This window comes from Sorex araneus, chromosome 1 (genome assembly GCF_027595985.1).
Source record: "Sorex araneus isolate mSorAra2 chromosome 1, mSorAra2.pri, whole genome shotgun sequence".
NCBI classification, from domain to species: Eukaryota; Metazoa; Chordata; class Mammalia; order Eulipotyphla; family Soricidae; genus Sorex; species Sorex araneus.
In genome coordinates this window covers 344,103,091-344,130,949 of record NC_073302.1, presented here as the reverse complement: position 1 = coordinate 344,130,949, position 27,859 = coordinate 344,103,091, and the positions used below count along the sequence as shown (strand labels likewise).

At 47.7% G+C, this 27,859-nt stretch overlaps 2 protein-coding genes and 1 non-coding gene across 3 annotated transcripts; 2 read left to right on the top strand and 1 right to left on the bottom strand.

Annotated features, from left to right (window-relative positions):
- Positions 1-288: 288 nt before the first annotated feature.
- On the top strand, positions 289-14,230 carry MAK16 (MAK16 homolog). The gene is made up of 10 exons (XM_004606872.3): positions 289-373; positions 3,442-3,491; positions 3,584-3,693; positions 3,982-4,046; positions 4,195-4,346; positions 5,410-5,464; positions 10,949-11,023; positions 12,388-12,498; positions 13,454-13,519; positions 13,657-14,230. Exons 1-10 carry the CDS (start codon positions 359-361, stop codon positions 13,831-13,833), a joined length of 876 nt encoding a protein of 291 aa, XP_004606929.1. The 5' UTR covers positions 289-358; the 3' UTR covers positions 13,834-14,230.
- Positions 11,067-26,955, bottom strand: TTI2 (TELO2 interacting protein 2). The gene is made up of 9 exons (XM_055128473.1): positions 26,874-26,955; positions 22,428-23,193; positions 21,135-21,321; positions 19,537-19,629; positions 17,759-17,946; positions 17,540-17,683; positions 15,343-15,505; positions 14,237-14,408; positions 11,067-12,469 (listed from the first exon to the last, which is right to left on the bottom strand). The coding sequence occupies exons 1-8, from the start codon at positions 26,953-26,955 to the stop codon at positions 14,307-14,309; spliced, it is 1,725 nt and encodes a 574-aa protein (XP_054984448.1). The 3' UTR covers positions 11,067-12,469; positions 14,237-14,306.
- LOC129401026 (small nucleolar RNA U13) lies at positions 23,290-23,393 on the top strand. Its single transcript, XR_008628053.1, has one exon. It is a non-coding gene; the product is annotated as a small nucleolar RNA U13 (small nucleolar RNA).
- Positions 26,956-27,859: the final 904 nt, after the last annotated feature.

The following is a 27,859-nucleotide window of genomic DNA, read 5'->3' as shown; positions in this document are numbered from 1 at the left end:
TGTGCTTTTCTTACTTTTTTGGCACTAAAACATCCTTTCTTTTGAAAAACGACGCGGGCCAGTGAAACGTCCCTTTATCCCCTCTTTAAAAGAGAGGGAAAACCTGTTAGCGCGCCCCAAACTCGGGGTCCGCAGGTCCCGGGCCGAGCCCACAGGCCGGTCCACGCGTGCAGCCAGCGCACAGGGGCAAGCCCGGGACGCGCCGGCCGACGCCCGCCCGGCCGCCAGGGGCGCCGTGCCAGCCAGGCTCTCCGAACTCTCGCGAGACGTGCGCTGGCCTTTCCGGAAGCGGCCTCCCGGAAGCAGCATGGCCGCGCCCTGCGTCTGAACACGCTCTCGGCGGGAGCTCGGCGGCATCATGCAGTCGGACGATGTGAGTCCCCTTCCTCTGCCCCGCCAGCCGCCGCGACCCCCCACCCCACCCCGCCCGTGCAGGTGGGGCCGGGCGGCTCCCGGAGCTGCATTTCCCGAGCCCGGGGCTGCCCACCGGGGCTGGGGGGCGCGGGGCCTGAGTCGGGGCTGGACCCGGAGGGCGCCGCGGGGCTGGGGGGCTGGACCCCCGAGGGCGCCGCGGTGGGCGGGCAGGGCTGGGGGCTGGGCGCGGGCCGCGCGGTGTGTGCAGACACCACATCCGGAGACCCGGTGGGGAAGGGTCTCTGGTTTGGGGTTTCAGCCATCCAGTGTCCCACCCCCATCTCTCCACCGGGGCCCGGGCCCGCCCATCACCCTCCCCCGCCCACTGCCTCTATGGCAAGCGCTGTCCTTCCCTCCTCCCCTCCCTTTCCCTCTCCCCCCCGCACTTTTTGGGCATTGCGGTTTGCAGTATTGATACCGACCGTTTGTCAAGAGTACCCCTTTGCCTACCTTAACACCCAGTTCCTGTCCGCATGGTCGTGCCCAGCCGTCATTGTCACCCGGTCTGTTCTCTGTCTTGCCTCCCTTAAGCCACGTGCACACTTACGGTTAGGGCGAACCGTTGGCCAGACCGCATTCATTTGTGGTATATATAAAAACATGCATATTTTTTATATTTATACATATATGGTAGGGGCTGGAGTGATAGCACAGCGGTTGGGCTTTCGCCTTTCACGCGGCCGACCCGTGTTCGATTCCTCCTTCCCTCTCGCAGAGCCTGGCAAGCTACTGAGAGTATCGAGCCCGCGCGGCAGAGCCTGGCAAGCTACCCGTGCGTATTGGATATGCCAAAAACAGTAACAATAAGTCTCTCAATGAGAGATGTTACTGGTGCCTGGTCGAACAAATCGGTGAGCAGTGGATGACAGTGACAGTGATATATGGTAGAAGATGTAATATCCATGGCCAGGGAAAACAGAGTTTTGGCTCTTAATAATGAGACAGAAGACCTGCTTTCCTGCAGCACCGACAGGGGGACACAGACAATGGACAAATACAGCAATAAAAGTGATATTTCTTACTATAGCCATATTATGTAGACAAGAAGAGGGGTGGGTGAAGAAGTAAGCATAACTAGGAGAGATCACTTCAGATAGGGCTGCTGGAGAAAGGTTTCTGTGAAGAATTTTGAGCTGAGAGCTGAAACAGTAGGATGGTCCAGGACTTGAGACTGAGCGTACAGCGGTCAGCGGGAACAGCAGACTCTCAAGCCTGGAGACAAAGGAAGGAACACAGTAAAGAACACCACAGGACTTGATAGAGGAAAGAACAGAAAATAGTGTTGGGTATGCTTACCAGCACAAAATCATGTAGGGCTTTGGCTTTAGAGAAAGCTTTTTTTTTAAAACTGACTTTTAATGGGCAAAAAAAAAATCTCAGTTATACTAGTGGAAACTGTAGTTGTGTGAAAGAGGAGGACCGAAAGCAAGAAGACTGCCCTGTGATGAAAGTAGCTTTTCAGCTAAGGTAATGCTGGAGATGCAAAGAAGTGGATGAATTGACATCTTTGTATCACTGGTGTAACTCAGTGATAATTAAAATATGAAAAGAAAAATAAATGGGCCTTGGGATTTGAATAAATTGTGCAGCCTTTATTTAAAAAAAAAAATAAATTTCTTGAGATGGTGGGAACTAAGGAACACATTGTGTGGAGAGGTTTGGAATGGAGAGTTCCGTTTGAACCGTTAGTGTGTCTGAAGGGTTACAGACGTCAGGTAGAGGCCCAGTGGGCAGCGAGTGGGTAGTGCAGTCTGTGCTCAGGGGAGAAGCCTTGCCAGGCAGTGACATCTGTGAGTTTTTGACTTAGAGATATATTTATGGACTTGAACCCAAAAAAGGCCTTTTTCTGGTTTCATTTTCTCGTCCTGCTGCCTGCCGTTCCCTGACAAACGTACCCAACGCACATTCTGTGATGCCCCGAGACATCCTGTTGACTCTTTATCATGTTGTTCCTTTTAAGTATTTTAAAGACATTTTTTCATTCCTCAGGGAAGCTCGAGGGCTCTCGTTTGCCTCTTTTGTGGTCACTCAGTTGGCTACTTTGTCAGTTGTTATGGTGCTCACTTCTTCAGTGCTCGCACAGTACTCCCAAATGGTGTCTCTTCCTGAACCTAGCGCTCACACATCTTCCAGCTAGAATGTTTGCACAGGGTTGCACCCGTTTGTTTCCTCTTACTTCGTTTGTTTTGTGGTGCCTGGGGGCGGCCAGTTGCAGAGCTCCTGGATCAAACAGCAGAGCAGCTGCTGTGCCTGTCACCTCCGGCAGCACCAGAGGTTGGATTCTCAGTCTTGGTGGTCGCCAAGCTGGCTTTATAAACCAGGGAGCTCACCTGAGACCAAGCCCTTCAAACTCTCCACTCAGCAGGCACTGGAGTGCATTCCGAGTTAGGGTAGAATGATGTCAGCATCTTAGATTAAGTGTATGGAAATGCATTAAGAGCATGTGAGTGGAGGACTCAGTAGATGGTTTCCCTTGCCCACACTGAGCTAAAATGATGGGAAGGATGTTAAAAAGGAAAAAAAGTAATCCACAGACTTCAACCATAAGTAATAAGCATACTTAGTAAGAAAAGTCTTTCATACTTAGAAGTTTCATGTTTACCTAAAATGAGGCCACATAAATAATCTGGGGGGGAGAGGTGTGTGTGTGTGTGTGTGTGTGTGTGTGTGTGTGTGTGTGTGTGTGTGTGTGTGTGTGTGTGTGTGTGTGTGTGTGTGAGAGAGAGAGAGAGAAAGAGAGAGACAGAGAGACAGAGATTTTAGGTAAATATATTGAATAAAATTGGCAAAATGTTTATAAAACATCAGTGACATTTTCTCTCTGGACATTGGGGTTATAGTTTGAGAAAATTTGTATTTTTTTCTTTTAAAAAAATCTATTATTTATGTTTAGAAGGAAAATCAGTTAGACTTACAAAGCACTTCATGTCTTTCCTTAAAGATGCCTTTCCTCAGTAAGGCAGGGTACTACCCTTGGGCATTGTTTTTCTGGGATTAAAACAAGTGGGTTTTTATTTTGTCTTGCAGGTTATCTGGGATACTCTAGGAAATAAGCAGTTTTGTTCCTTCAAAATCAGGTGAGTGTCGTCGATCTTCTCCTTGCACAAGGTACTTTGGTTGCCTTGGTAACCCAGCTCAATACCTGTTTGCTTGTTTCCTCCCATTCCAGAACCAAGACTCAGGGTTTTTGCAGAAATGAATACAGCCTCACGGGGCTGTGTAATCGGTCCTCCTGTCCCCTGGCCAACAGTCAGTATGCCACCATCAAAGAAGAGAAAGGTAACACTCAAGTTTCAACTTCCACGAGAACTCCCAACAGCTTGTAATGTGATTTTCTTAGGGTCCGGAGATAGCCCAGCGGGAAAGCCTTAGACACGGCCCACTCAGGTTTGGCCTCAGCAGCTCTCCCTGTACCCCTACACTGTCCCACCCTTAGCATAGAGTCAGGAGTAAGCCCTGAGCGTCACCAGGTGTAATCCAGAAACTGAAGAAGTAATAAACAGGATTTTCTTCCGTCCCTCCTTAATGACACTAAGCAACATTAGAGGTATTCAATTTCTCTTGCAGGCCAGTGCTTCTTGTATATGAAAGTTATAGAACGTGCCGCTTTTCCTAGGCGTCTTTGGGAACGGGTGAGTTTTCATACAGTTGTGGTGACTGTTAATTGAGAACAAAATGCCACATGCTTTTAAGTCAGTCTCATTAAGCCTGAGGCAGTTAGTAGTACAGACCTAATCATTTACTCTTGTCCTCGCTAAATTTTCTTTTTCTGTCTGACAGGTCCGGCTTAATAAAAATTACGAGAAGGCACTGGAGCAAATAGATGAAAATCTTATTTACTGGCCCCGTTTTATTCGACACAAATGTAAGCAGAGATTCACCAAGATTACCCAGTACTTAATTCGAATTAGAAAACTTACACTTAAGCGACAGTAAGTACTTAGATCATTCATCTACTTTTAAAACATTTTTCCATGAATCTTTATATGAAGATGAGAAAATTATTAAATCTCTAGTATTGTATTCTATTGTGTTTTGGATTACCTGCTTTATTATTTTAAGAAACTACCTCAGATTCAAGTTAGACCCTTTGATTTTGCAAGTTTTTATTGTTTGGGGTTTTTTGGTTTTGCTGGGGGGAGAGGGGACACGCCCACCACTGTCCAGGGCAGCATATTCTATGCCAGGGGTCAGGCCCAGGGTGACTGTGCAAGGCACATACCTCCTGCTGGACCATTTCTCCAGCCCCATATTTTGCATAATTTAAAACAGTGCAGGACAGCTTGAATTATCCTTTCCCTGCCCAAAAGTCAGCTTTATGGAAATTTTCTTTATGTTCCCTGATGGAATCTTAAAATTAGGGATTTGAAAATGATCTCAAAAATACGATTAAATATGTGATGTAAGAATTTACTTTGGTTTTCTTGAAAACTAACTTTTAACTGTAGAACTCATTGACTATCTTCTTTTAGGGCACCAATAGTTTTTTCATTGTTGTTGCCCAACAATGCTGCAGATGCTTTTGAGTTTTCTACAGAAAATTCCTTTTTCTTAGTTAACCTTTTTAAATGCCCTCACATATTTCAGAGTATCTGGGGGGGAAACACCCACATTGAAATATATTTAAAATATCTGATTTCTTACACCATTAAGTGTCTAGAAAATTTTTCTTTTTTCTGTGGGGCCTGGTTGGGTCAAACCTTGTGGTGCTCAGGGCTTACTCATGGCTCTGTGCTCAGGGACCACCCTGGTGTTGCTGAGGGGACCATATAGGGTACCAGGGATCAAACTCAGGTTGACCTTATACATTGCAAGCATCCTACCTGTTGCGCCATCACTCTGACCCTGTCTGGGAAAACGTTATGTCATTTTGCTCTATTTCATGAAGCACAACAAATCAATTCCAATCCTTTGTATTTTTTCTTCTTTCATTTTTTTAAAGAAAGCCTAGTACATACATTTGGATATTCTGATAATGTGTTTTATTTTCTGTAGGAAGAAACTTGTTCCTTTGAGTAAGAAGGTGGAGAGAAGAGAGAAAAGGAGAGAGGTGACATACTGTTTTATATTCATAACTTATTTTTATGGTGGTTAGGACTATGTACACAGGCCTGGGGAAGACGGTTTAGTAGTCACCTCTGTCTGTGAACTGTTTAGGCCCTGGAGAGTGGCTCACTAATGTGTAATGATACCAATTGCCTAAAATACCCGATTTCCACATCCTAGTCTTAGGACGTTTGGAGCAGTTAAGATATGAGTGCTTTGGGGATATATGTACAGAGAACAGGGGGAAAAAAGGCCTTATATAGAGAAAGATTTTTAATTCCTGAACTCAAGATTTTTTTTTAAATTTTATTTTATAAAGTTGTTCATGATGATTTATTACATTCAATATTCCAACACCAATCCCACCACCATTACATCATCCCACCATCATTCTTTCCAGTTTTCCAAACCACCACCTAAGCCTGCCCCAATAGTAGGCCCTAGTAATTTATTTTGTATTGCTTGTTATGAATAATTCGCTAAAAATCATCAAAAAAAATTTCTTAGAAGAAAGTGTGTGAAGATTACTGTCTTACCCTGGAGCAATTGAACCCCTGTATAAAAAATTACTAACATCTTGTTACAGGTTGAGCCTTGTGTGTTAGTATCTTCTTAATCGAGATTGGTTGCCCTCTACTTTACTTCCCATCCATTGGGGTGTGCTACTCTTGGTATATTAGTGTGTAGAGTATGAGATTTGCAGTCAGTCTCGTGCTCCAGGAATTCTAAAATTTTGGATGGGGGGGGACACAGCTGGAGTTAAAATTTTAACTTGATGGTGATTTTGGGGTCTGGAAGCATTGCTTGCAACCTGTTGATCTCTTTCAAGGTTTATTTATGAGTCTCGGGACCATGGCCAGTTAATGAGATTATGTGACTTTTATGGCACCAGAGGCAGTTCATGGGTGTGACTGCCCTGCTCCCGGAAGAACAGGGAGCTGTGGGGAGGTGGCCCATTCTACACTCTGAGAGCCTGGAGATTTTGTGGACTCAGGTTTTTCTTCTTCTTCTTCTTTTTTTTTTTTTTTTTTGCTTTTTGGGTCACACCCAGCAATGCACAGGGGTTGCTCCTGGCTCTGTGCTCAGGAATTACTCCTGGCGGTGCTCAGGGGACCATATGGGACCCTGGGAATCGAACCTGGGTTGGCCGCGTGCAAGGCAAATGCCCTACCCGCTGTGCTATTGCTCCAGCCTGGACTCAGGTTTTTCAGGTGTTTTGAAATGTTGCATACATATTCCCAGCAGCAAGGTTTGAGCATTTCAGTCAAACTCCGAATTCTGCAGTGGAATGTAATAAGAATATTCACACTAGGTGAAAGTTATAGACTTTTTTTTTGTTTTTTGTTTGTTTTTTGAGGGGTTGTCAGCAATGTTGTTGAAGGCCTCACAAATGTTCTGTGACCCAGCTGCCTCCCCAGCCCTAAAGACTTGAAATAGCCTTGTGCCAGCTCAGGTATATTTGACCGCTCAGTTGAGTTTTTTGGGTTTTGGAGTTTCTGGTTGCACGTGGGACCCCTTGTTTGATCCCTGGCCGGGCTTCATCTCTTGAGTACAAGCTCTGAATTCTAGAGCTCCAGGCCTCCCCGGGACCCCCCCTCCCCCAGCACAGCCGCTGTGAGCCTAAGGCCAAACAGAAGAGTGAATTGTTTAGTTTTGTTTTTTAAGTGAATGGGACAGTTTTATTAGATATGGATAGTGATGTAATACTGTGCTATCATGAGAAAATATAAAAAGGGTAAACCCGCCTCGCTTGCCTAGAACAAACCGCCTGTAGGTAGACTTTACTCAAGCTGAACTTTCTTTTTCTTTTTCGGTGGGAGGGCAAGTGGGGGGCCTACCTGACTGCCCAGGGTTTGTTCCTGGCTCTGCTCTTGGAAAATCAGTCCTGGCAGATTCGGGAGATAGTCTGCGCTGGAGAGTGCCCCTTGCTTGGCCAGGCGCAAGGCAAGCGCAGGTGCCTCCTGCTGTACTGTTGCTCCAGCCCCTCAGGCTCAGTTTTCTTGAGTCTTTTTGGAGGTGAAGGGGCACACCTGGTGATGCCCAGAGTTTGCATCTTGTTCTGCACTCAGAGATCACTGCTGGTGGTGCTTGGGGGACCCTATGGGGTGCCAGAGATCCAACCCAGGTTGGCCTTGTGCAAGGCAAACCACCTACCCACTGTACTGTTGCTTAGTGTACTGTTGCCCTTCTTTAGAGCTTTTTAAAATCCAGGAATTAGCTTTTCCCGACAAATTCATCATGTATGCTTGGCTTGCCTTTGTACTCTGGCATTTGAAGCTTCTGTGCCACTAATTATATAGAGTTCTGTACCTCAAATCTGTTACATTGTTGGTTTCCAAACTTTTTTTTTTTTTTTGGAAAAAAAATTTTGAAAAAATTTTTGGAAAAAAAAATTTGAAAAAAAATTTTTTTATTTATTTCTATTTTCCAGTTTTCCCCCTTACATTTTATATAAATGCTGGTTTACAAAGTTGTTCATGACCATTTGTTACGGGCATTCCATATTCCAGCATCAATCCCACCACCATTATACCTTCCCTTCACCATTGTCTCCAATTTCCCCACCACCCCCAAGGCCTGCCCACGTAACAGGACCTCAGTCATTTTTAATATTGTTGTTATCAATAATTTGCTAAGAGAATGATAAAAAAATGTTTCCCTAAAAGTTAATGAGGATTGTTGTATCTCACCTTGAAGCTACTAAGTCCTTGTATAAGAGATGACTAGGATACTGTCACAGGATAAGCCTTTATGCAATGTCACATAAGCCTTTATGATACTGTCACAGGATAAGTGTTTATATTTGTTAATTGAGATGAGTTGCCTTCTACAATTGCAGCCCACTCAATCTAGTGTGCAGCTGTTAGTTGATCAGTACTGTAGAATTTGGCCTGTTGCATTTTAAGAGTTTCAAGAATTTGAATACTTGTAGCTGCCTGCTCCAGGAAGTCCAGAGTTCTTAATGGGGTGATATAGCTGGAGTTAAATTTTTAACTGGGTGGTGGCTTTGGCGTGTGTGCGTGACTTTTGGGGCTTCCGGAAGATAGGGAGATGAGGGGAGGTGGCCCATCTTGATTTCATAAAAGCCTAGAGGTTTCAGTCACAAGGTTTCCAAGCTTTTAATCATTTCTATCATCAAAACTCTTGAACCTGGAGCTGGAGAAATAATACAGTGGCTGAGGCACTTGCCTTGCACACCACCAGTTTGGGCTCTCTCCCCAACGTCACATCAGCCCCCTGATTCCTAATTCTTGAGCACAGCCAGGTATGACCCCAAAACACAACAAAAAGTGTTTTTTTAACATATGTTCCCTGATAGTTCTCTTTTTCCCCACTCCTATTTGTAACTTCTGGTGCACCAATAGTTTGTCTTCACTATCACAGCGGATATTTATGGGGCATAAAGTGCATTGGCAGTGATTTGCATAAGTACTTGCTTGTTATTTTTTGTTCTCCAGCATGATTATACATTTGTTCTTTGGGGCCTTTTGGTTTGGGAACCACACCAGTGGTGCTTGGGGCTTAATCCTGGCTCTCTCCTGGCTGGCTTTGGGTATCGGGGATCATACCCAGGTTGGCTGCGTGCAAGGCAAGCGTCCTACCTGCTGTACTGTTGTTCCGGCTCCAATTAAGCAATTTTTATTCACATCTGCCTAATGAGTTTTCTTCTTTCATGATTGTCAAATAGGTATTTTATAAAGCTTTCAGAATAATATTTTTTTTCTGTTTTACTCATATGTTTGAAGCCTTATGAAAAAAATATAGATATGGAAAGTTTATAATTGATGGGTTGGAAACTTGTTTACAAATGTTTAAGTTTGTTACTGCAGTGTTTTTATTTCCAAATTTTGTGATTGTAGTTTCATAGAGACACATTTCCAACAATGGAATATATCATTGTCGTCATTATTTTGAAAGTTCTATCCACAGTATCAGTGGGCTGGGCTTTGGGGCCCTGCTGGCTGCTCTGGGCTGTGTGCCTCCGGGCAGGGTTTGGGGGACCAAGCAGTGCAGGGACTCAAGTCCAGCCCTCCTGCACGCTTTGACAAATACCAGCCCTTTGGCCTATCTGCTCTGCTCTTTAAAAAGTATTTTTTAAAATGTTTTTCAAATGCAACTAAAATATGTTGTTCATTGCTCTTGAAAAAATATTTTAAACACCAAATTGTTAAGTAGCTAGCATACCTTTGTAAGTACTCCTTGTCTTAGTGCAAATTATTCTGTTTCATCTATAATGCACTTTAGCAACCATGCCTACTAGTCATTGTAAGGAGCAGGAGCACTCGGACTTGCTGTGCGATTTCTTCCCTCGGGATAGCTTGCTGATAGCAGTAGACACCCAGGGCACCGCTGACAGTGTACACTAACGATATCTGTAACAAGAGCCAGAGCTAGAGGGCAGGTAGGGCATTGGTCTTGCACGCAGTCGGCTTGGATTCAGTGCCCGGCATCCTCCGGGGGCTCCTAAGCACCACCAGGAGTGACTCTTGAGTGCAGAGCCAGGAGGTTGTGAACATGGCTGGGTGCGTGGGTGTGCTCTCTTCCCACCAAAAGAAAGGCCAAAAAAATTTAATAATGTTTTTAAGTAAAACTTTCTTAAAATTTTTGGCTCTTTACTCCCTATAGCTCAGTGGATCACACCCTTGAGGTGTAATCATCCACTTTAGCGCATAGTGGAAAACACAATTTGGACTTTATTCATACCACATGCTGTCCTGTTCATTGGTGTGTGCGCGAGCGGGTTGCTTGAACACTGTCTGCGGGGAGCAAGTGGCAGGTGTTCTCACACCTATGCGGTTCGTAAAGAAGCAAAGCAAGGGAACCACAAGGTGCGTGCCCGTGTGGAGGGGCCGGGCTGAGCCGCTCCTTGGCTGTGGCCTAGGTCTGGCCCAGGTACTGCCCAGAAGGCCAGCAGAGGGATGCACTGACGGTGGGACGGAGGTTGGCCGACTGCAGGAGACAGAAGATTGGGGGCGCAGGGGTCGTTCCTGGCACTTTTGGTGTCAGCAAAGGTGTAGGAATGAACACTTTGGATGCACTAACACTGCTATAACTGTGTTACCTCAGTTTACCAAGATAAAGGTGTAGACAAGATTTTAAATAAAGATGTGTTCTGATAACTTAAAAAAATCCTGTCTCACTGTTTTCACTGTCAGAACGAATGCACAGTTGTAGGCTAAAAAATGTACGTTATATGGTTAGATTTTTTGAGGTGGTACAGGTTGATGATACCATGTGTCATTTCCTGAGAGCCATAGGAAGAGATTTCTTACCTATCAATGGCTTTGTTAGAATTTAACGAACAGTGGAGTTTTTTGTTTTAAGTAAAAATTTCCATTGGTTTCAGAAGAACATATATATCTTAGAGGCAAGCCCTTGAAAACTCTAAGGGAAATGATTACGTTCTTAGTAAAACTAAATTGCTTGGCTTCTGCAGGCTGAAAGGGAATCCCAGTGAAGTAATGAGTGTGCGGTTTCTCTCTTGCAGGAGAAGGCGCTGATAGCGGCCCAGCTGGACAATGCAATCGAGAAGGAGCTGCTGGAGAGGCTGAAGCAAGACACGGTTAGACTCCGGGCTCCGCTTCTGTTTTACAGGGCGGGAGGCTTGGAAAAGCAGGAAATGTGTTTCATTTTTTAAGATGCTAGAATGTTATTTTGATCTTATCTCTGGAATATAGATAGCCCTTGGCTTTGATTTATTAGCACAGGTACAAAAATACTTTGGTCACATCTGTTCACAGCAAGAATCTTTTTCACCTTTTCCCATTAACCGCGACTCCTATTCCCTAGTGCAACAGTTCAGATCTCTGCATAAGCCATACATGTTTGTTTGAAGTTTAAAAGACCATGGTCTTTGCAGTTTAAAATAATATTTTTATTCTTAAAATTCAGTGTCATTTACAGAGACAACAAGAGTAAACTTTTTCTTACTATAAAATTAGTTATTCCAGGGGCTGGAGCAATAGCAATAGCACAGCGGGTAGGGCGTTTGCCGTGCACACGGCTGACCCGGGTTCGATTCCCAGCATCCCATATGTTCCCCCGAGCATCACCAGGGTGATTCCTGAGTGCAGAGCCAGGAGTAACCCCTGTGCATTGCCTGGTGTGACCCCAAAAAACAAAAACAAAAACAAATTAGTTATTCCAGTCTGTGGTTTTCATTGACAACTCACAATCACGATCATGAAATCCCGTTAATCACCGATTTCTCGGGCGGGCTCAGTAACCTCTCATTTCGTCCTTTTCCTGAACTCTTAGAAGTCTATCTTGACCTGGTAACGATGTCGCACTGGGGATTCTTTCAGGGTCTGGGGAATGAGATCCAGCTTGTTACTGGATTTAGCATATGAATACACCATGGGAAGCTTGCAAGGTTGTCCCATGTGGGCAGGAAACTCAGAAGATTGCCAATTTCTCCCAGGGGGAGAAGTAGGCTACAAGATATTGCGTGGCTGCTTCGCACAATATCTTTGCGAGACTCTGCATCACTCTCTTCAGAGAGCTTGCTTTTAAGTCTCTGGATGTTGGCCGTTGATGGGATTACACACACCTGGGTTCCTCTGCCGGTACCTTCATGCATGAGGCCTGTTCGAATGTGTGGAGAGGGGCCTTGAGTATGGCTGTAGCTAGGTTCCGATGGTCTTCAGCCGCTGGGAGCTCTGCTCCGGGTGGGGAGGGAAGCTGGAGCCCACCCCCTCCGAGGGATTTTAAGTAATCTGATTCCTTTCTTCGCAGAAACTACCAGTTTTATATTAACCATTCATTATTTAAATATCAGAATTAAGTTTCACAGATAGCTCTCAGCTGGGTAATAGAGACATCATCATCAGATTGAGAATCCTCAATCACTGAGGGAAAGGTGCTTGTCAGAGTAGAGCCCATGTCTAAGACTCCAATGTAGCTAAGCCAGTCCCTGTGTTCCTTCAGTACGGAGACATCTACAACTTCCCCATCCACGCCTTCGACAAGGCCCTGGAGCAGCAGGAGGCAGACAGTGACTCGTCAGACGCTGAGGAAAATGATGAAGAAGATGAAGAAGTAAGACTTTTTAATTTTTGTGACATCAGGCAGTAATCCCCAGAACTAGACCCATGATCTTTATTAAGTAATGAGCCATAGTATCATTTTTAGATCCTTAGCCCAAAACAATCTGGACTTTTCCCCCTGTTATAAGAGCGACTTTGACTCGGCAGTTTCTGAATCTCCAGCTTCCTCAAGTGTCTACATGTTGACTATTTCAGTCTTTTGGCATCCTCAGGTTATTTCTAGAAGATAGTAAATGAGTCCTCATCAACTGATCAAATGAGAAACTTAGTGAAGTGTGTGAAGGATTTCATCATCGTGAAAAAAGGGCACTAGAGCAGTATTTTTAGGAAAAGGGCAGATTTAGCAAGCAGATAACATTGGGGGCGCCAGGCATCCCCGGCTGTTTACAGGGCCACCATGAGGTGGTTATGTGACGCTGGAATCAACCTCAGGGGAGGGCCTGGAGCATGCAAGGGTACAGCCCTCCCCTGAGGTTGATGTGTGCGCGAGTGGGTTGCTTGAACCCTCTCTGCGGAGAGCAAGTGGCAGGTGTTCTCACACCTATGCGGTTCGTAAAGAAGCAAAGCAAAACAAGATGCATGCCCGCGTGGAGGGGCCAGGCTGGGTCCCTTCCCGGAGCTGCTGACTGCTCCTCGGCTGTGGCCTAGATCTGGCCCAGGTACTGCCCAGAAGACCAGCAGAAGGATGCACTGACAATGGGAGGGAGGTTGGCAGACCCACCTTTCCGCTCTTTCTCAGCCTTTAGTAGCAGTGCAGGCACGCATAAGTGGAGGTATACAGTTTCCCTACTAGGAGACATTCTGGAATGGATAGTTCTGGCTGAATGTGCAAGGAACTATTTATACACCTTCCATTAATAATGACTGTCCTTTAATGATTTTACAACTATTTTACAACTCTGATTCTGTTTTTATACAGTTACATAACCTATCATGTTTTATTTCAGGATGAAGGGAAAAGAGAGTTTGTAGAAGATGATGAAGTGGATGAAAGTGATATAAGTGATTTTGAGGTGAGATTTATGGGTTAAATTATCCCTTGCCCATCATCAATAAAGGGAGTAATTTCTGAACACACCAAGGCAGATAGGTAGGTCTATAGTTCTAAACTGAGGTGACAGTAAACAAGTTTCTTCCTTCCCCATACCAGGATATGGATAAACTGGATGTCAGCAGTGAGGATGACAAGTCCTCCAGTGAGGAAGAAGAAAAAGCTAAACACAAAGGCAAAACACCCTTGAAAGGACCTTTTCGGAGAAAACGTGCTTATGTGGAGATTGAGTACGAGCAGGAAACAGAGCCAGCAGCCAAGTCCCAGACCACGTGACTGCCCTTTGTCTCAACAGCACCCAGCCTTTGGTTTCTTTTATCTAAAACTGTGTACACTTTGTTTTTGCTCCTTGTTGTAGTTAAAGCAATGTTTGAGTTTCTGGTTTGTTTCTTAATTTATGGCCCTTCTGTGGGGCAAAAACAAAATATGAGTAGAATGACATGTTGTGAACAGAGTATTTTTATAATATTGGCACATGTGTTGGAATAACAGCTTGAGCCCAAGCAGCTCAACAGATGAGTTTGTGGATATAAATATTTCTAAATTATAAATTGTCTCCTTGGTATATTCGCCATTACTCCCCCACCATTAGAAATAGTGATATTTCAATTTCTTTCTTGCTCCCCTTTTTCTATTCCTATGAAAGGAAAAAGATTTAAATCATAGCTTTAATAAATACCTCTGTCCTTAAGAGATTTCATTTATATAATTGGAACAAGAAAATCCTCTTCAGGAAAGTAATACAGATCTTAAGTTGCGCTGTTGGGAGTGCCGCCAGAAACCTGCACTTTTCTGATGCAGCTTACCACCTTGTCATCATCACAGCTTTGGGCAATTTTGGCCAGGAGACCCTGAAACATGAAACCAAGCAGGCTCTGATTAGTTCTGTTTTAATTATTTTCCTTCAGTATTGGTTCTTTCATCTTGTGCTCAAAGAAGGAAACTATGAATGACACAGGGAGAATTCACAGCCCGTGTAGGTCCTTAAAAGCTACTGACCTGAGGGCTGGGCAGTTGCCCGGGGTTCAATTCGCAGCATCCTCACTCCTAAGCTTCCCACCCCCACAAAAAAACTTCTGGAATGCTTGAGAATATTTACTTTCTCATGACCTAGCGTATTCTTTATCAGCCAGGGATCTAAGTCTTGAAAACTGCTTCAAAGAGTCGAGATAAAATTAAAAGATTTTAGGATACAAACTTCTGTTCATGCTGCCTTACAGAATTTACTAGATACCACAGATAAACTAGCAAGAGCAACACTACTGATAGCTAAATTACTTTCGGCTATATTTTATTCTTTGGTCACCTCCAAGACCATTATTTCATTAAAAAATTCAGATGACTAGACCATAACTGACAATTACAAATCTGGTAGTAATCATTTTGTCCATTCTCATCCTCAGGGCACATCTGATTCTCTTGCCTTCTGATGCTGATGGCTCTGAATCTTTTTTTTTTTTCTTTTTGGGTCATACCTGGCGATGCACAGCACTCAGGAAACACTCCTGGTGGTACTCGGGATATGGGATGCTGGGAATCAAACCCAGGTTGGCCGCGTGGAAGGCAAACGCCCTACCCGCTGTGCTATTGCTCCAGCCCCGGCTCTGAATATTTTTTAAGGTGTTGATTCAACTCTTGAAGGCTCAGAGGTGGAGACCCAAACCTTCCACAGTCACTTACAGACTGGTCAGGCGTGTCAACACTAGTTATATCTACTCGGGCCACCACTAGGTAAGACACTGAGGCCTAACTGAAGCCAGCTGCACCCATGCAGACTGTCCTTACCTTCACCTGCCCTTTCGAGCAGTGGTCCAGGACAATCAGGCAGTCTGTGGCCGCCTCCAGCAAGGCCTGCTTCACAGGCGCAGGTGTGAGGTCAGGATCCCTGGCGACATCGCAGATCAGTTTTAAGAGAGCCTTCAGTAACACCACAGTTCGACAAGGCATTCTGGAATCAAGAGAAACCATGCTTAGCTCTGCATCAGGGTATTAAAACAGAGATGTCAGATCCATGTAAGTTTAAAACCCTCATAGCTGATGAAATAAAGTCAGAGTTTAAAGACATGAAGATGACAGAACTAGAGACCAGACTCCAACTGATAACTCCATGCACTATGTTTTTTGTTTTTTTCCTTAAATAGCATCTGCCCAGATACACACAGGCCTGCCCGAGTAAACCTGGCTTCCTTCCAAAAGTGTGGTGCCACCGGAGATGGAGAACTGAGATCCCCTTAGCCCAGAGGCTTTGTTCAGCCAGTGACAGCCTTTAACTTTTATGCGATCTTAGGCCTAGAAGTTAAAAACCAAGGAAATAAGCTTGGCTCCTGGGGTTTAAGTATCAATTTGAGCTTCCTGTTATTTAAGTTCCAGATCATTTCTGTTACTAAGTCTAAACGATTACTCATCAGCCTAAGTGTTTATTTAATGAAGTGGGAGTGGATAATGGTGATAGTTTACAAAGCTGTGAACATATTTAGTGTTCGTGAATTTCATGTGTAAGAAGTTCAGTCTCATGCTTTTTTCCTATAATAAAGGCTTAGTGGAAGCTTAAAAATAACCAAAAATAGAGGCTCAAGTGATAGCACAGCGGGTAGGGTGTTTGCCTTGCACACACACGGCCGGCCCAGGTTCGATTCCCAGCATCCCATATGGTCCCTTGGGCATGGCCAGGGGTAATTCCTGAGTGCAGAGCCAGGAGTGACCCCTGAGCATCGCTGGGTGTAACCCAAAAAAAAAAAAAAAAAACACCTCAGTACATCATCATTCTGGACAGGAATGTAGAATAAAAGGCATCTTGTTTAAAAGCATTTATGGAGTTCCCTATGATTTGTGTGCTGCTCAGCTCTCACTAGACAGCTGCCCCCTGCCCTCTTTAGACACGACATTTTCTACATGAGCTTGGTGTCCTGCACATCTTCTACTTTCTTGGTCTCCACTCCAAATACATGTGTGCATATACTAGATTCTTAAACCAATGAGCTTCTATTCATGCAAAGCTTATAGTTAGCAGGGAAGAAAGAGTAACCAGAGGCAAGGAGCCCAGGTACAAACATGACTGAAGTGGCAGAGGAATGGGAGGGGCCAAGGCACCACCAGGACTGATCTAAGCACAGCCACATGGCCCCAAAATACACCAACAAAACATCTAGGCTATTAAGAGGAATAAGGGCAGAGCTCAGAACAGCAGTGGCAGACAGTTCAAGCACAAAAGCGTTCTGCTCATTTAGCTTGTTTGAGTCCTAGTTGCATATTCCTCAAACCAAAGTGTGAAAGGCCTGAGGGGGAGACAGGGGAGGTGCTTGGAATCAAGAGCCCGTGATGCTGCTGCTGCAGGGGGCCACACAGGGCTGCACGCAGGTGAGGCAAGCACCTTAGTCCCTGTCCTCTCCCTGGCCCAATGGCCTTCTAAGCAGCATAACCTACAGAGTGCTGTGGTCACTGCCGCAGCTGCAAGACTGCAGATGTTACAGTCGCCCGACAGCCATTTTCAGGAAGCCTCAGGGTGAACGAAGCATGACTTTATAAATCTATGAGATGTATACCTAAAATAACTGTGTATCTGATCTTGTTAATACATTTTCTCAGTTCAACTGATACGTGAAAATGAGCTCAAGTATGGACCATGACCCTCAATTTAGCATAGCACTACTGTAGCACTGTCGTCCTGTTGCTCATCAATTTGCTCAAGCGGGCACCAGTAGTATCTTCATTGTGAGACTTGTTGTTACTGTTTTTGGCATATCAAAAACGCCACGGGTAGCTTGCCAGGCTCTGTTGTACGGGTGGGATACTCTCGGTAGCTTGCCGGGCTCTCCGAGAGGGATGGATGAATAGAACCCTAGTCGGCCATGTGCCAGGCAAATGCTCTACCCGCTGTTCTATCACTCCAGTCCATGAAGATGCTCACTGTCCACCTGGGCGAGGCTCTGAGGTGATGGACTGAGGTATGGTCCGAGCACACCTGTCTGCCTGGCTGCAATACCTGGGCCATGTATACTGCATGAGCAGTTTTAGGGTTTCCAGGATCTTCAATCGAGCCTCCTCCTCTGGTCCATCATACACTTCCAGATAACCAATGACGACTCGCTCCAGCCTCTTCAAGTGCCGGACAGTCAAGGTCCCCAACCTAGAAACGAGAGAATGTGGCCTTGAGGATCTGAGGTTGGAGTACACGGTCTGGCCAGGTCACCCAAGAGCACACCTCTTCACGAAAGCTGGCAGGCTCCTTGCGTACGTCCTGCGTAAAACCAGGCGATGCTCTGGCTCCATGTGGGTCAGGACCAGCTGCAGCACCTCATCACAGTGAGTGGTGGGCCGGGCTGGACCTCCCTTCCAGTGCTGGCCTCTCTCCAGGACGGGAAACAAATCCAACAGACAAGGAAGCACGGCCTACAGGAAGTTAACGGGGAAGCATTAAAATTCATCCATTTCTATCCACAACACTGATTTTCCCAGAATCTTCACTAAGCTGCTACTCTTGTAGTTTGTGTTAGAATTCTAAAAAATAATAATGCACGAAGTGTCTCCCTGCTTTTTATTTTAGTTTCTGGGCAATGCTCTGAAGTTGCTCTTGGCAGTGCTCGGGGACTGGACATGGGATGCTGGGGTTGGAACCCAGGTCAGCCTGTGCCAGGCCCTACCTGCTGCACTACCATTCTGGCTCCTTGGTCTTTATTTTTCAACTTTGTACATTCGTTGTCGCCACCTGACAGTCTAAAATAGTTAACATTTTTGCTAACCTATAAAGTCAAGCAATGGCAGATTCAGACCCTACTGTCACTAAACAGTGGGTCTAAGTGATATTTACATGTACTTAAAGCCACTAATAATAGAATCACTATCTGAAGTTTCAGTGTTCAGGCACTCCCCTGAGCCTGTAGGGTCAGTGGTTTATCTTAGGTTTTTGGTTCTGTGGGTTTATTTTTTTTAAATCCTAAGTGACCGAAATACCTGAAGTAATTTAAAAAGAAGGATGGGGATACGCCAGCTTATTTCTACCCCAGAAAGAGGCAGTACAGGTAAAGGGTTGCTTGCCTTGTGCAGAGTCGACCAGAGTTTGATGCCCGGTGCCACATATGGTCCCATCGCCACTAGGCGAGCTCCCGGAGCAGTCAGGGGTAAGCCTTGAGCACCCACAGGTGGCCCCCAATCAACCAATTAACCAAAGATCCCTTCTAGCTCTGCTTTTGTGAGTTCTCTCTTCTAGCTTGAGAATATTCTTCACTCTCTTAAAACTTTTAGATAAGCAACTATCACCTCCTTCCAAATCCTAAAACTATAGCCAACAACACCAATCTGACTGCTATTGGCACCCACTGCACATCCCACAACTTCTTTTCACTAACTTGCCACCCTATAGATGTTTCTGAACGTTCATATGAAGTCAGAACTCTATGTGATACTCTTGGAATCTATCATGTTTACTGGTATTCAGTGTTGAATAAAAGAATAAATGACCCGAAAACATCAACACATAAAGAATTTCAAGTATGTGTTGATAAAAAGCACAAGAGATGATCCGGGATAGAGTCCCGGTAATAGAGCAAATTCCTAGGTGGTCTGGCTTCGACTCCCAAACCCCCACAAATTTGATCCTCTGTAACTCCTAGCCTGACCAACACTGGGTTTGGCCCCTATTTTTACAAAAAATGAAAAGCTACTTTAATAAAATAGAACATTTTCTGCACATAATATTGCAATAAAGTGATTCATAATTGACCCAGTAAACTCAAATGAAAAAAATACAAAGACAAAACACTTATTTTTCTGTGAAGATTCAGGAGGGGGGCTGTCCACTTCGTAGTGAGAAAAGTGCCACCAGACAACTGCTATGTCCATATTCTCAACTTGGGAGGAGCTTTAAATTATCACCGTTATTTTCAAGAGAAGAAAATATTGCATAACTGTTCTTAGTCATAATTCCACCTCCTACTCAAACTTTGAACTCGATTCACAGTTATGAAAAAAAGTTAAAATTACCTCAATGAGTTGGTGCTCTGGTGTGTACAGGTGATTGAAAAGGGCATGGTACACAACCTGGGCCCTGTTATACTGGAGCAAATCGGCTGCTGGCTGCAATCAGATAAACAACCCAATTAAAAGTCTTTCAACAATGGCAAGAGACTGATAATTTTTGAAACTTAATTATGAATACTAAATAAGTGGGTTATTAACTACATAACTAATCATCCCAGAAGAGAACGATGCAGAATCTCTTGCCCCCGAGCGTGACTATCTTCACCGGGGCCCCTCGGAGGGGACATGTTGCCTTTCCCTCCCTGCCCCAGCAGAGCCTTGACAGTTGAAGACCTCCGGAACCCAGCCACAGCCATACCCAAGGCCACTCTCCAAACGTTCGGACGAGCCTCATGTATAAACTGGCAGAGGAACCCAGGTGTGCGGGACCCGGGGCCAAGATCTCCAAGCCTGCTCTTATCGGGACTGGGCCTCCTCCACCTAGACCCCCCATTTTCCAGTAGCTAGGTGGTCACACCCAAGGACTGCCCCCAGTGCCCTGTAATCCATCAACGGCCAGCATCCAGACACTATAAGACCAAGCTCCCGGAAGTGAGAAGCCGAGCGACATCTAATAGCCTAGTTCTCCCTCTTAGAGAACCTGACAAGCTACCTAGAGTCTATTGCCCACTCAGGAGAGCCTGGCAAGCTCCCTGTGGCGTATTCATATACCAATACAGTAACAAATATACCTCTTGGAGAGCCCGACAATCTACCAAGAGTATCCCACCTGCACAGCAGAGCCTGGCAAGCTACCTGTGGCGTATTCGATATGCCAAAAACAGTAACAATAGGTCTCATTCCCCTGACCCTTGAAAGAGCCTCCAATACTTGGGAAAGACGAGTAAACAGATGCTGCTAAAATCTCAGGGCTGAGTGTAATAGACATTACTGGTGCCCGCTTGAGTAAATCAACGAATAACGGGATGACAGTGATACAGCAATTATGGATACATAGGCTTCATTACATCACTCTCCCTACTTCTGATTATATTTTTAAATCCTCATAAAACACAATGTTTTGTAAAAAACCAAACAACTTTCCTTGAGTAATAGCTTGCACATTAGGGTATAATCCCTTTAGTTTCTGGTTTTTGTCTTCCTTGAAAGCCAATTACTCAAGGTCTGGTTATTCAGTCATACTTTATGTGCACAATGAACACCTCTCTGTGTTGTATGTCCACATATATAATCTTTGAAATACAACTACTTTAAGTTGGCAGAGGGAAAGTCCAAGTGAGTGGAGTTATATAATAGCATAAATAGGTAATTTAAAAAACCAGAAGCAACAAGTAAACAGTGCTACCGTAAACCAGTAATCAACTTGACTCAGCTTAACCCATCAACCCAGACAACACTGGGGCCGGTACAGAGTACAGCGGGAAGGGTACTGGCCTGGCCTGTGGGTGACCCAGGTTCAATGGTTCAATCCTTGGCTTGGGGGACATAGGGTCCCCCAAGCCTGTCAAGAGTGATCCCTGAGCACAAGCAGGTGCGCCCCCCCCCAAAAAAAAAACGGGGCTGTGGGGGGGAAGGAAGCCAACACCTCAGAGGTTGCTTACCACATTGAGCAGAATGTGATGGAGGCACTGTACACCCAGGATCTTGTTCTCTGTCTGATAGTCATCTGAGATGAGCAGTGATGGAGGAAGCACGTTTTCCAGATGATCACTCAGCCAGGGCCGAGTGACCTGCTGCAGCGTCCAGGAAAAAACGTGTTTGGTGGCCGGGTTCTTCTTCCAGGATTCTCTACATGGAAATGGGAAACCATAGTGACATGGCGTTGAGTACCAAATTCCCAGTTCCAATTCAACAGAGTAGGTACTTTTTTCTTGGCCAAAAAGAAAAAAAAAAAAAGCCCCACAGGAGCTAACTCAGAGTGTTAAAACATATTTTAGTACTTAAATCAATATAACTTTTGAAACATAATAAACACGCTTAACAATCACCCAGGTCTGTAGGTCTAAAACTGATCTCATGAGGAGTACTTATTTGTAACCGGTTACTTCAGGGCTCTGCGATTTGCTCAGTGAGGCTGTGGTAGAAAGGAGAGAGGTAAAGGAACGCCTCACGTCTGTCTCACCTGGACCTTGCCCCAATGTGCCCGAAAACTTGAAAATTCAGGATTCCTGCAAAACAGGAGTGCTCTCTACGTATTTTCCTTCAAACAAAGAGCGAGTGGAACTCACCAACAGCTCTGACAACAGCAATGTGAAAGGGCTTTGACTTCTCTCACCCCAAACAATCACTTCTGTGTGTGATAGCTATCCCTAGCTAGAAACTACTGATGCGCGTCAAGCGCTCTAAATTTAAATCCTGTACAGGTCCCCAATTCCACGCGATTTACAAAAAGGAAGCTGGGGCGGGTATAGTCCAGCGGGGAGGGCGTTTGCCTTGCACGGGCAGACCAGACCCCGTTCGATCCCCAGCACCCCATAGAGTTCCCCGAGTACCGCCTGGAGTGACTCCTGAGTGCAGAGCCAGGAGTGACCCCTGTGCATCGCTGGGTGTGACCCAAAAAGCCAAAAAAGAAAAAAAAAAAAAGCAGCAGCTTCGGGGCCAGAGGAGCTTGCCTCCCTATCAGCCGCCAAACACGCAAACGCAGGCTGACCCGGGCACCCACGCGGTCCCCGGGCTCTGCCGGGAGTGGGCCCTAGGCTCGGAGCTCGGGGTAAGCCTGGGCAGCACCGGTGCGGCCCACCAGAGAAGTGAACACCTCAAAGCCCCCACCGACGGGCGTGCAGGGCCTCCCTCCCCCGCCCCCCGGCCTGGAGAGCGCAGCCTGCTGAACCCCGGGAACCCGCCAGGGACACCCCGCGGGACGGACGCAGCACTGAGGCTCTAAGGCGACTCACTTGCTCAGCTCAGGCCGCAGCAGCTCCAGCACGGCCGGCAGCAGCCCCGCACCCTCCGCGCCCCGCAGCAGGCCCGGCACCGAAGCGGCGCCCGCGGCGGCCACCAGCCCCGCCAGCAGCTCCCTGGCCGCGGCGCGCGCGCGGGGGTCTCCCCCCGGCCACTCGGCCTGGCCCACGGCGAATACGTAGGCGGGGCCGGCCACGCGCGCCGCGCCCGCGTCCCCCGCCCGCGCCAGCAGCCGCCCGAGCAGCGCCGCCACGTCCTCGGCGCGCGCGGGCCCCGCGGGGGGCGCCCCGGCCCGCGCCAGCGCCCCCGCCAGCCGGCCCAGCCCCTCGGGGCCGCCCCCCGCGCCGTCCAGCAGCTCGTCCAGCTCGCGCAGCGCCGCCGCCCGCCCGCCCGGGCCCGCCAGCTGCCGCAGCACGCGGCCCAGGCCTGCGGGGGGCTCCGCCGCGCCGCCCGGCTCCATCCCGCCGCGCAGACCAACGGCCGCGGACGGGACGGCCCTCCAGCAGGGCTCGCGCCGGCCACCGTCCCGGCCGCAAAGCACGCCGCCCGCTTCCGCCGCCGCCCGCCGGCCCCGCCCCGTCTTTTCACGACGTCGGGGCGTAAAGCCGGAGCGCAAGACTTCCAGGAGGTGGAGCCTCGGCGAGATATTTGCATAGAGCGCAATCACGCGCTCTATGTTTACTCTATTTTCCTTTATTGAGGCAGGAAGAGAGGAGTAGGAACGGGAAGTAGAGGATGTGCATAACTGAAGACAATGATCTGTAGAGAGGTTAAAAAGATTGAGCCCATTGGTATCACCCTTTCTGTAAAGGTAGTGAGCTGTGCTTGCGGCTCCGCCAAGGGCATTCCGTGCTGATCCTTTTCCGGTTCATGAGCATGATGATTGGGTGTTCACACGGCTGTGTGACATGTGCCTCCCTTCACTCTTGTTACGCATCTGGCACATTACCCGTCTGACCTGAACTCGGGGATCTTTCTGCGACTGTCTCTGCGGTGGCGTGTCGTGCTCGTGCGGCGCGGGCTCGCGAGTCACGTCGGGCGCGTGGTTCCTTTTGCTCTAACCTTACGGGCTCTCCGTCTGCTTTCCCTCGGGCTCGCTCCTGCCTGGCCCTCCCTTCCGCCTCGTCTCCCAACAGGGCCTCCTGCCTGGCTGCTGGCGTTCTCTCGCGCGGGGGACCCGCAGAGTTCCCTTTTTGCCTCCACTCTACCCCAGAGCCTAGGGCGGAGACCGTGACGGGTTCCCGGGAGCCGTCTCCGTGCCGGCGCGCGGACTCGAGCAGCCCCGGCGCCGGGCCGGTGCCCGCCGTGCACCCCGCAGGTCGCCCCCAGCCGCGGGGGCCCCCGCGGGGTCCGAGACCCGCCCCAGAGAAGGGAGACTAGGAGGATGAGGGGAGTCCGGGGCCTGGTTTCAGCCACACTCCGGGGTCACCCCCAGCGGGGTCGAGCCCGGGCGGGTCGCGTGCAGGACCCCCTCGCAGCTGTGCCCCCGCCCCGTCCCCGCTGGGGTCACAGGGCCGCTTGCACGGCGGCTCCTCCTCCCCCCGCCCCGCCCTCTGGCCCTCGCGGGGTGACTGGGGCGAAGCGAGACGGCAGCTGTGCGCCTTCGTCTCCTCACGCGGGCTTGGGGGTGTGTCGGGAGGAGTCGAATGCGCGTGAGCTGTTTAGGGCGATCTCGGCGCCTCAGTCCTGTGCAGGGCGCGCCCACGGCCCCCGCGGCCTCAGGGGCGCCACTCACACCCTAGACGGCGCGGCGCTAAGGGGTCCTCCCCGGGCCCTCACCGCCTCCCCCCCGCCCGCCCGCGCCCTCCCCTCTCTCCTCCCCGCGCCCTCACCTCCCTCTCCTCCCCGCGCCCTCACCTCCTCTCCTCCCCGCGCCCTCACCTCCTCCCTCTCCTCCTCGCGCCCTCACCTCCTCTCTCCTCCCCGCGCCCTCACCTGCTCCCTCTCCTCCCCGCGCCCTCACCTCTCTCCTCCCCGCGCCCTCACCCGCCCCCCCCCCGCGCCTTCACCTCCTCTCTCTCCTCCCGCGCCCTCACCTCCTCCCTCTCCTCCCCGCGCCCTCACCTCTCTCTCCTCCCCGCGCCCTCACCTGCTCCCTCTCCTCCCCGCGCCCTCACCTCCCTCTCCTCCCCGCGCCCTCACCTCCTCCCTCTCCTCCCCGCGCCCTCACCTCCTCTCTCCTCCCCGCGCCCTCACCTGCTCCCTCTCCTCCCCGCCGCCCTCACCTCTCTCCTCCCCGCGCCCTCAACCCCCCCCCGCGCCCTCACACACCCCCCCCCCCCCCCGCGCCCTTACCTCCGCTCTCCTCCCCGCGCCCTCACCTGCTCATTCCTCCGCTGGCCAGGCCGTGGCGATCCCGACCTTAAGCAATTCCGAGCTTGGATGAAGCCCGGTTCCTCTTTGGGCCGCGGGGCTAGCTTGGAGGATGCCTTGTAGTAAAGGTGCTGTCGCCCATCACTCACCCCACCCCCGGCTCCGTAAGGAGTCCCCAGCCCACTCCTGAGCATTCTTGGGAGGCTGCAATGAAAACCTCACTATGTCCTCGTAGGGAATTCTTCCGTGTTTAAGCTGGGGGAAAGGCAGCTCAGATAGAGAAGGGACCACCAAGTGAAGGGTGCTAGGAGGGCCCACCTGGGATGGAGATGCGGGCTGAAAGCAGACTATAGACCGACCAGGATGGCCACTGGATACCTGCATAGCAGACCAGAACCCCCGAAAGGAGAGAGAAGTAAAGGAATTTGCCAGGGGGCTGGGGTGGGGGAGGGTGGGGGGGGGTTGGGAAGGATGCGGGGACTAATTGGTGGAGGAGAATGGGCACTGGTGGAGGGTGGGTACTCGAGCACTGCGTGACTGAAACGCAAGCACGAAACTTGCATCTGTAACTATCTCAAGCTCGAGGTGATTCATTAAAAAGTAATAATTTTTTTTTAAAAAAAAGGTTCACGTGGGAGCCAGTGCCCATCAATAGACAGTTATTGTCCCCGTCCGTGAGCGGGCCTGTCTCTGTTGTTCTACTGCCCCTTGTGCTAAGTGGCTCCGAGACCTCCCCTGCTCATGAGGAAACTACTTGTCTTGCCCGAGATGCCCCCTCTGCACTCCGAATTTCCTGGGGCCACACAATTTCTCTATCCCCAGTGCCTGGCACAACTTAGTTGTGAAATAAATGCTTCTGGCCCCCACATTTTCATCCACATAAGGCTGACTGAATAAACCATGGTCCCCCCGTACAATGCAGTTCTGTGCAGCCGTATAAAGGAATGAAAACCGTCCCTGTGAAAAGGCCATGGAACTCCAGGATTGAGTAGGTGCAAAATACAAGAGGGAGACTATATATATGTTGCCTTTCTCCTAAGAAAGATGTGTGCTTTTGCTTACATTTTAAAGAAGCAGTGAAAGAACAAGTAGTAGATTAATAAAGCGGTGCTTGTGAGAAAAGAATGAGGTGAAGACGTGAAGAATGGTAATTAAAATTCTTTTCATATACTGTGTTCAGATACTGTGTTTCATATGCTGTGTTTTGTATATGACTGGAGTGATAGCATAGTGCACAGCAGGTGGAGCGTTTGCCTTGCACGTGGCCAACCCGTGTTCAATTCTTCCATCCCTCTCAGAGAGCCTGGCAAGCTACTGAGAGTATCCTGCCTGCATGGCAGAACCTGGCAAGCTACCCGTGGCGTATTCGATATGCTAAAAACAGTAACAAGTCTTACAATGAAGACATTACTGGTGCCCACTCGAGCAAATTGATGAACAATGGGATGATAGTGACAGTGACAGTGTTTTGTAGTTTTAACTTTGGAATCAGGTAAATGTTTTACATTGTGCTTTTTAAAAAGAAAACTGCAAAGTATTCCCTTAAAAAGCCATTCATCAAGGTATATTTTGAATTGCTGGCCTAGTCACATGGGAAAAAAAAGCCTCTGACTTTAAAAATTATTTTGACTATATATCCTGTGTGACATATCCTAAGGACAAAAACGGAAGGCAAATACAACAGTATTTAGAAATAATGCTTCTTAGTAATTATACTGGTAACGTTACTTACATGCAACTGAATGTGTTGTACAGGTCTTACATATATAATGGATAACACAGAATTATCTACCATATTAAAGTCTTTAAGACAGAGAGATAGCTTAATGAGTTGAATGTATCCTTTGCATTCAGGAGACTTGGGGTCAGTACCCAGCACCACATGTTACCCCAAGCATCACTGAAAGTGACACCCCCCAATGGTGAGGTTGAAATATATATATATTTCAGCTTTTGGTTAAAGTTGAAATAGATATGATTATTCAGTTGATGAAGTTTTATATCTACTCTATTGTCAAATGTTTGAATTGGCAATGACAACATAAATTGATTATTGTTAGTCTTCCTGTAAAATACATATATCTTGGGTCTGTCCTGGGAAAGGCAAGAATCAATGGCAAACAAACCATGAGCAGCCTTTGGGTCTAAATTCATAATAGAAAAGCCATTGCCCATCAGACCAGAGGTGACATGGAAGATGCTGGGCATTTCGGTGTGTAGGGAGGAGGTGTGTGTGTGTGTGTGTGTGTGTGTGTGTGTGTGTGTGTGTGTGCGCTCGCGTGTGCGCTGTGACTTTGTACATTGATGCCAGCAACAAGAACACTGTTGTAAACCTATTACCTGCACTACAATAAAAATACATTTTTAAATGCTATTGTCCAGGTTCGGAGATTGAGGCAGCCAGTAGGGCTCTGGCTTTGCATGACGCCAATCTGGATTCAATCCTGGCATCCCGTATGATCCCTTGATCCCCTCCAAGAGTGATCCCAGAATGCAAAGCCAGGAGTAATCCCTGATCATGGCAACTGTTCCCCTCCAGTAAAAAGAATAAATTGAATCATATAAAATATATAATCAAATATGTGAATTTTAATTAATACTAAAAAATGTTAACCCTTCCTTGCACATTCTTGGATTTCCTAAGGGATTTCTGCATTTTGGAAATTGGTAAATCAGAGGAAAAAAGGAAAGGTATATTCTGCTATATATTTTAGGATACCCAAATGTTGGGGAATAGTTATTCCCAACATGTCTGGACATGTTGCACTCTGGGTCCAGGCAGGAGCCTGGCCGTGGGACAAAGGAGGACAAGTACGTGGAGAAACCCCTCGCGGAGCAGTTGATGGGAGCTCACTTTATTGCCAAATACACACATTTTTATAGAGGGTCTCAGTTTACAGGAGTCCAATCACAGAGCTGAATGCTATTGGCCTATCGATTTTTCCTCTCTGCTTTGCCCCCATCCAATCCCCTTCAAGGCTATACGTGGCAGTAAGGATGACTTGCTCAAGGTATACGTGATGGTTTCTGCATTTAGGTGTACGTTACTAGGGGGTGGGGGAGGCTCAAAGCTGGACACCTGATGCAGGCATCCTGTTTTGCTGTCTCTGCC

Excerpts from the sequence above, each read along its gene's own strand:
- TTI2 (XM_055128473.1), bottom strand. The coding sequence starts at position 26,955 with ATGCCCAGCATCTTCCATGTCACCTCTGGTCTGATGGGCAATGGCTTT. Across the intron at positions 19,630-21,134 it reads ATCACATTCTGCTCAATGTG|CCAGCAGCCGATTTGCTCCA; the intron begins GTAAGCAACCTC and ends ATCTGATTGCAG. Across the intron at positions 14,409-15,342 it reads GCTCGAAAGGGCAGGTGAAG|GGTCTCCTGGCCAAAATTGC; the intron begins GTAAGGACAGTC and ends TTCATGTTTCAG.
- MAK16 (XM_004606872.3), top strand. Across the intron at positions 3,492-3,583 it reads TTTTGTTCCTTCAAAATCAG|AACCAAGACTCAGGGTTTTT; the intron begins GTGAGTGTCGTC and ends CTCCCATTCCAG. Across the intron at positions 4,047-4,194 it reads CTAGGCGTCTTTGGGAACGG|GTCCGGCTTAATAAAAATTA; the intron begins GTGAGTTTTCAT and ends TCTGTCTGACAG.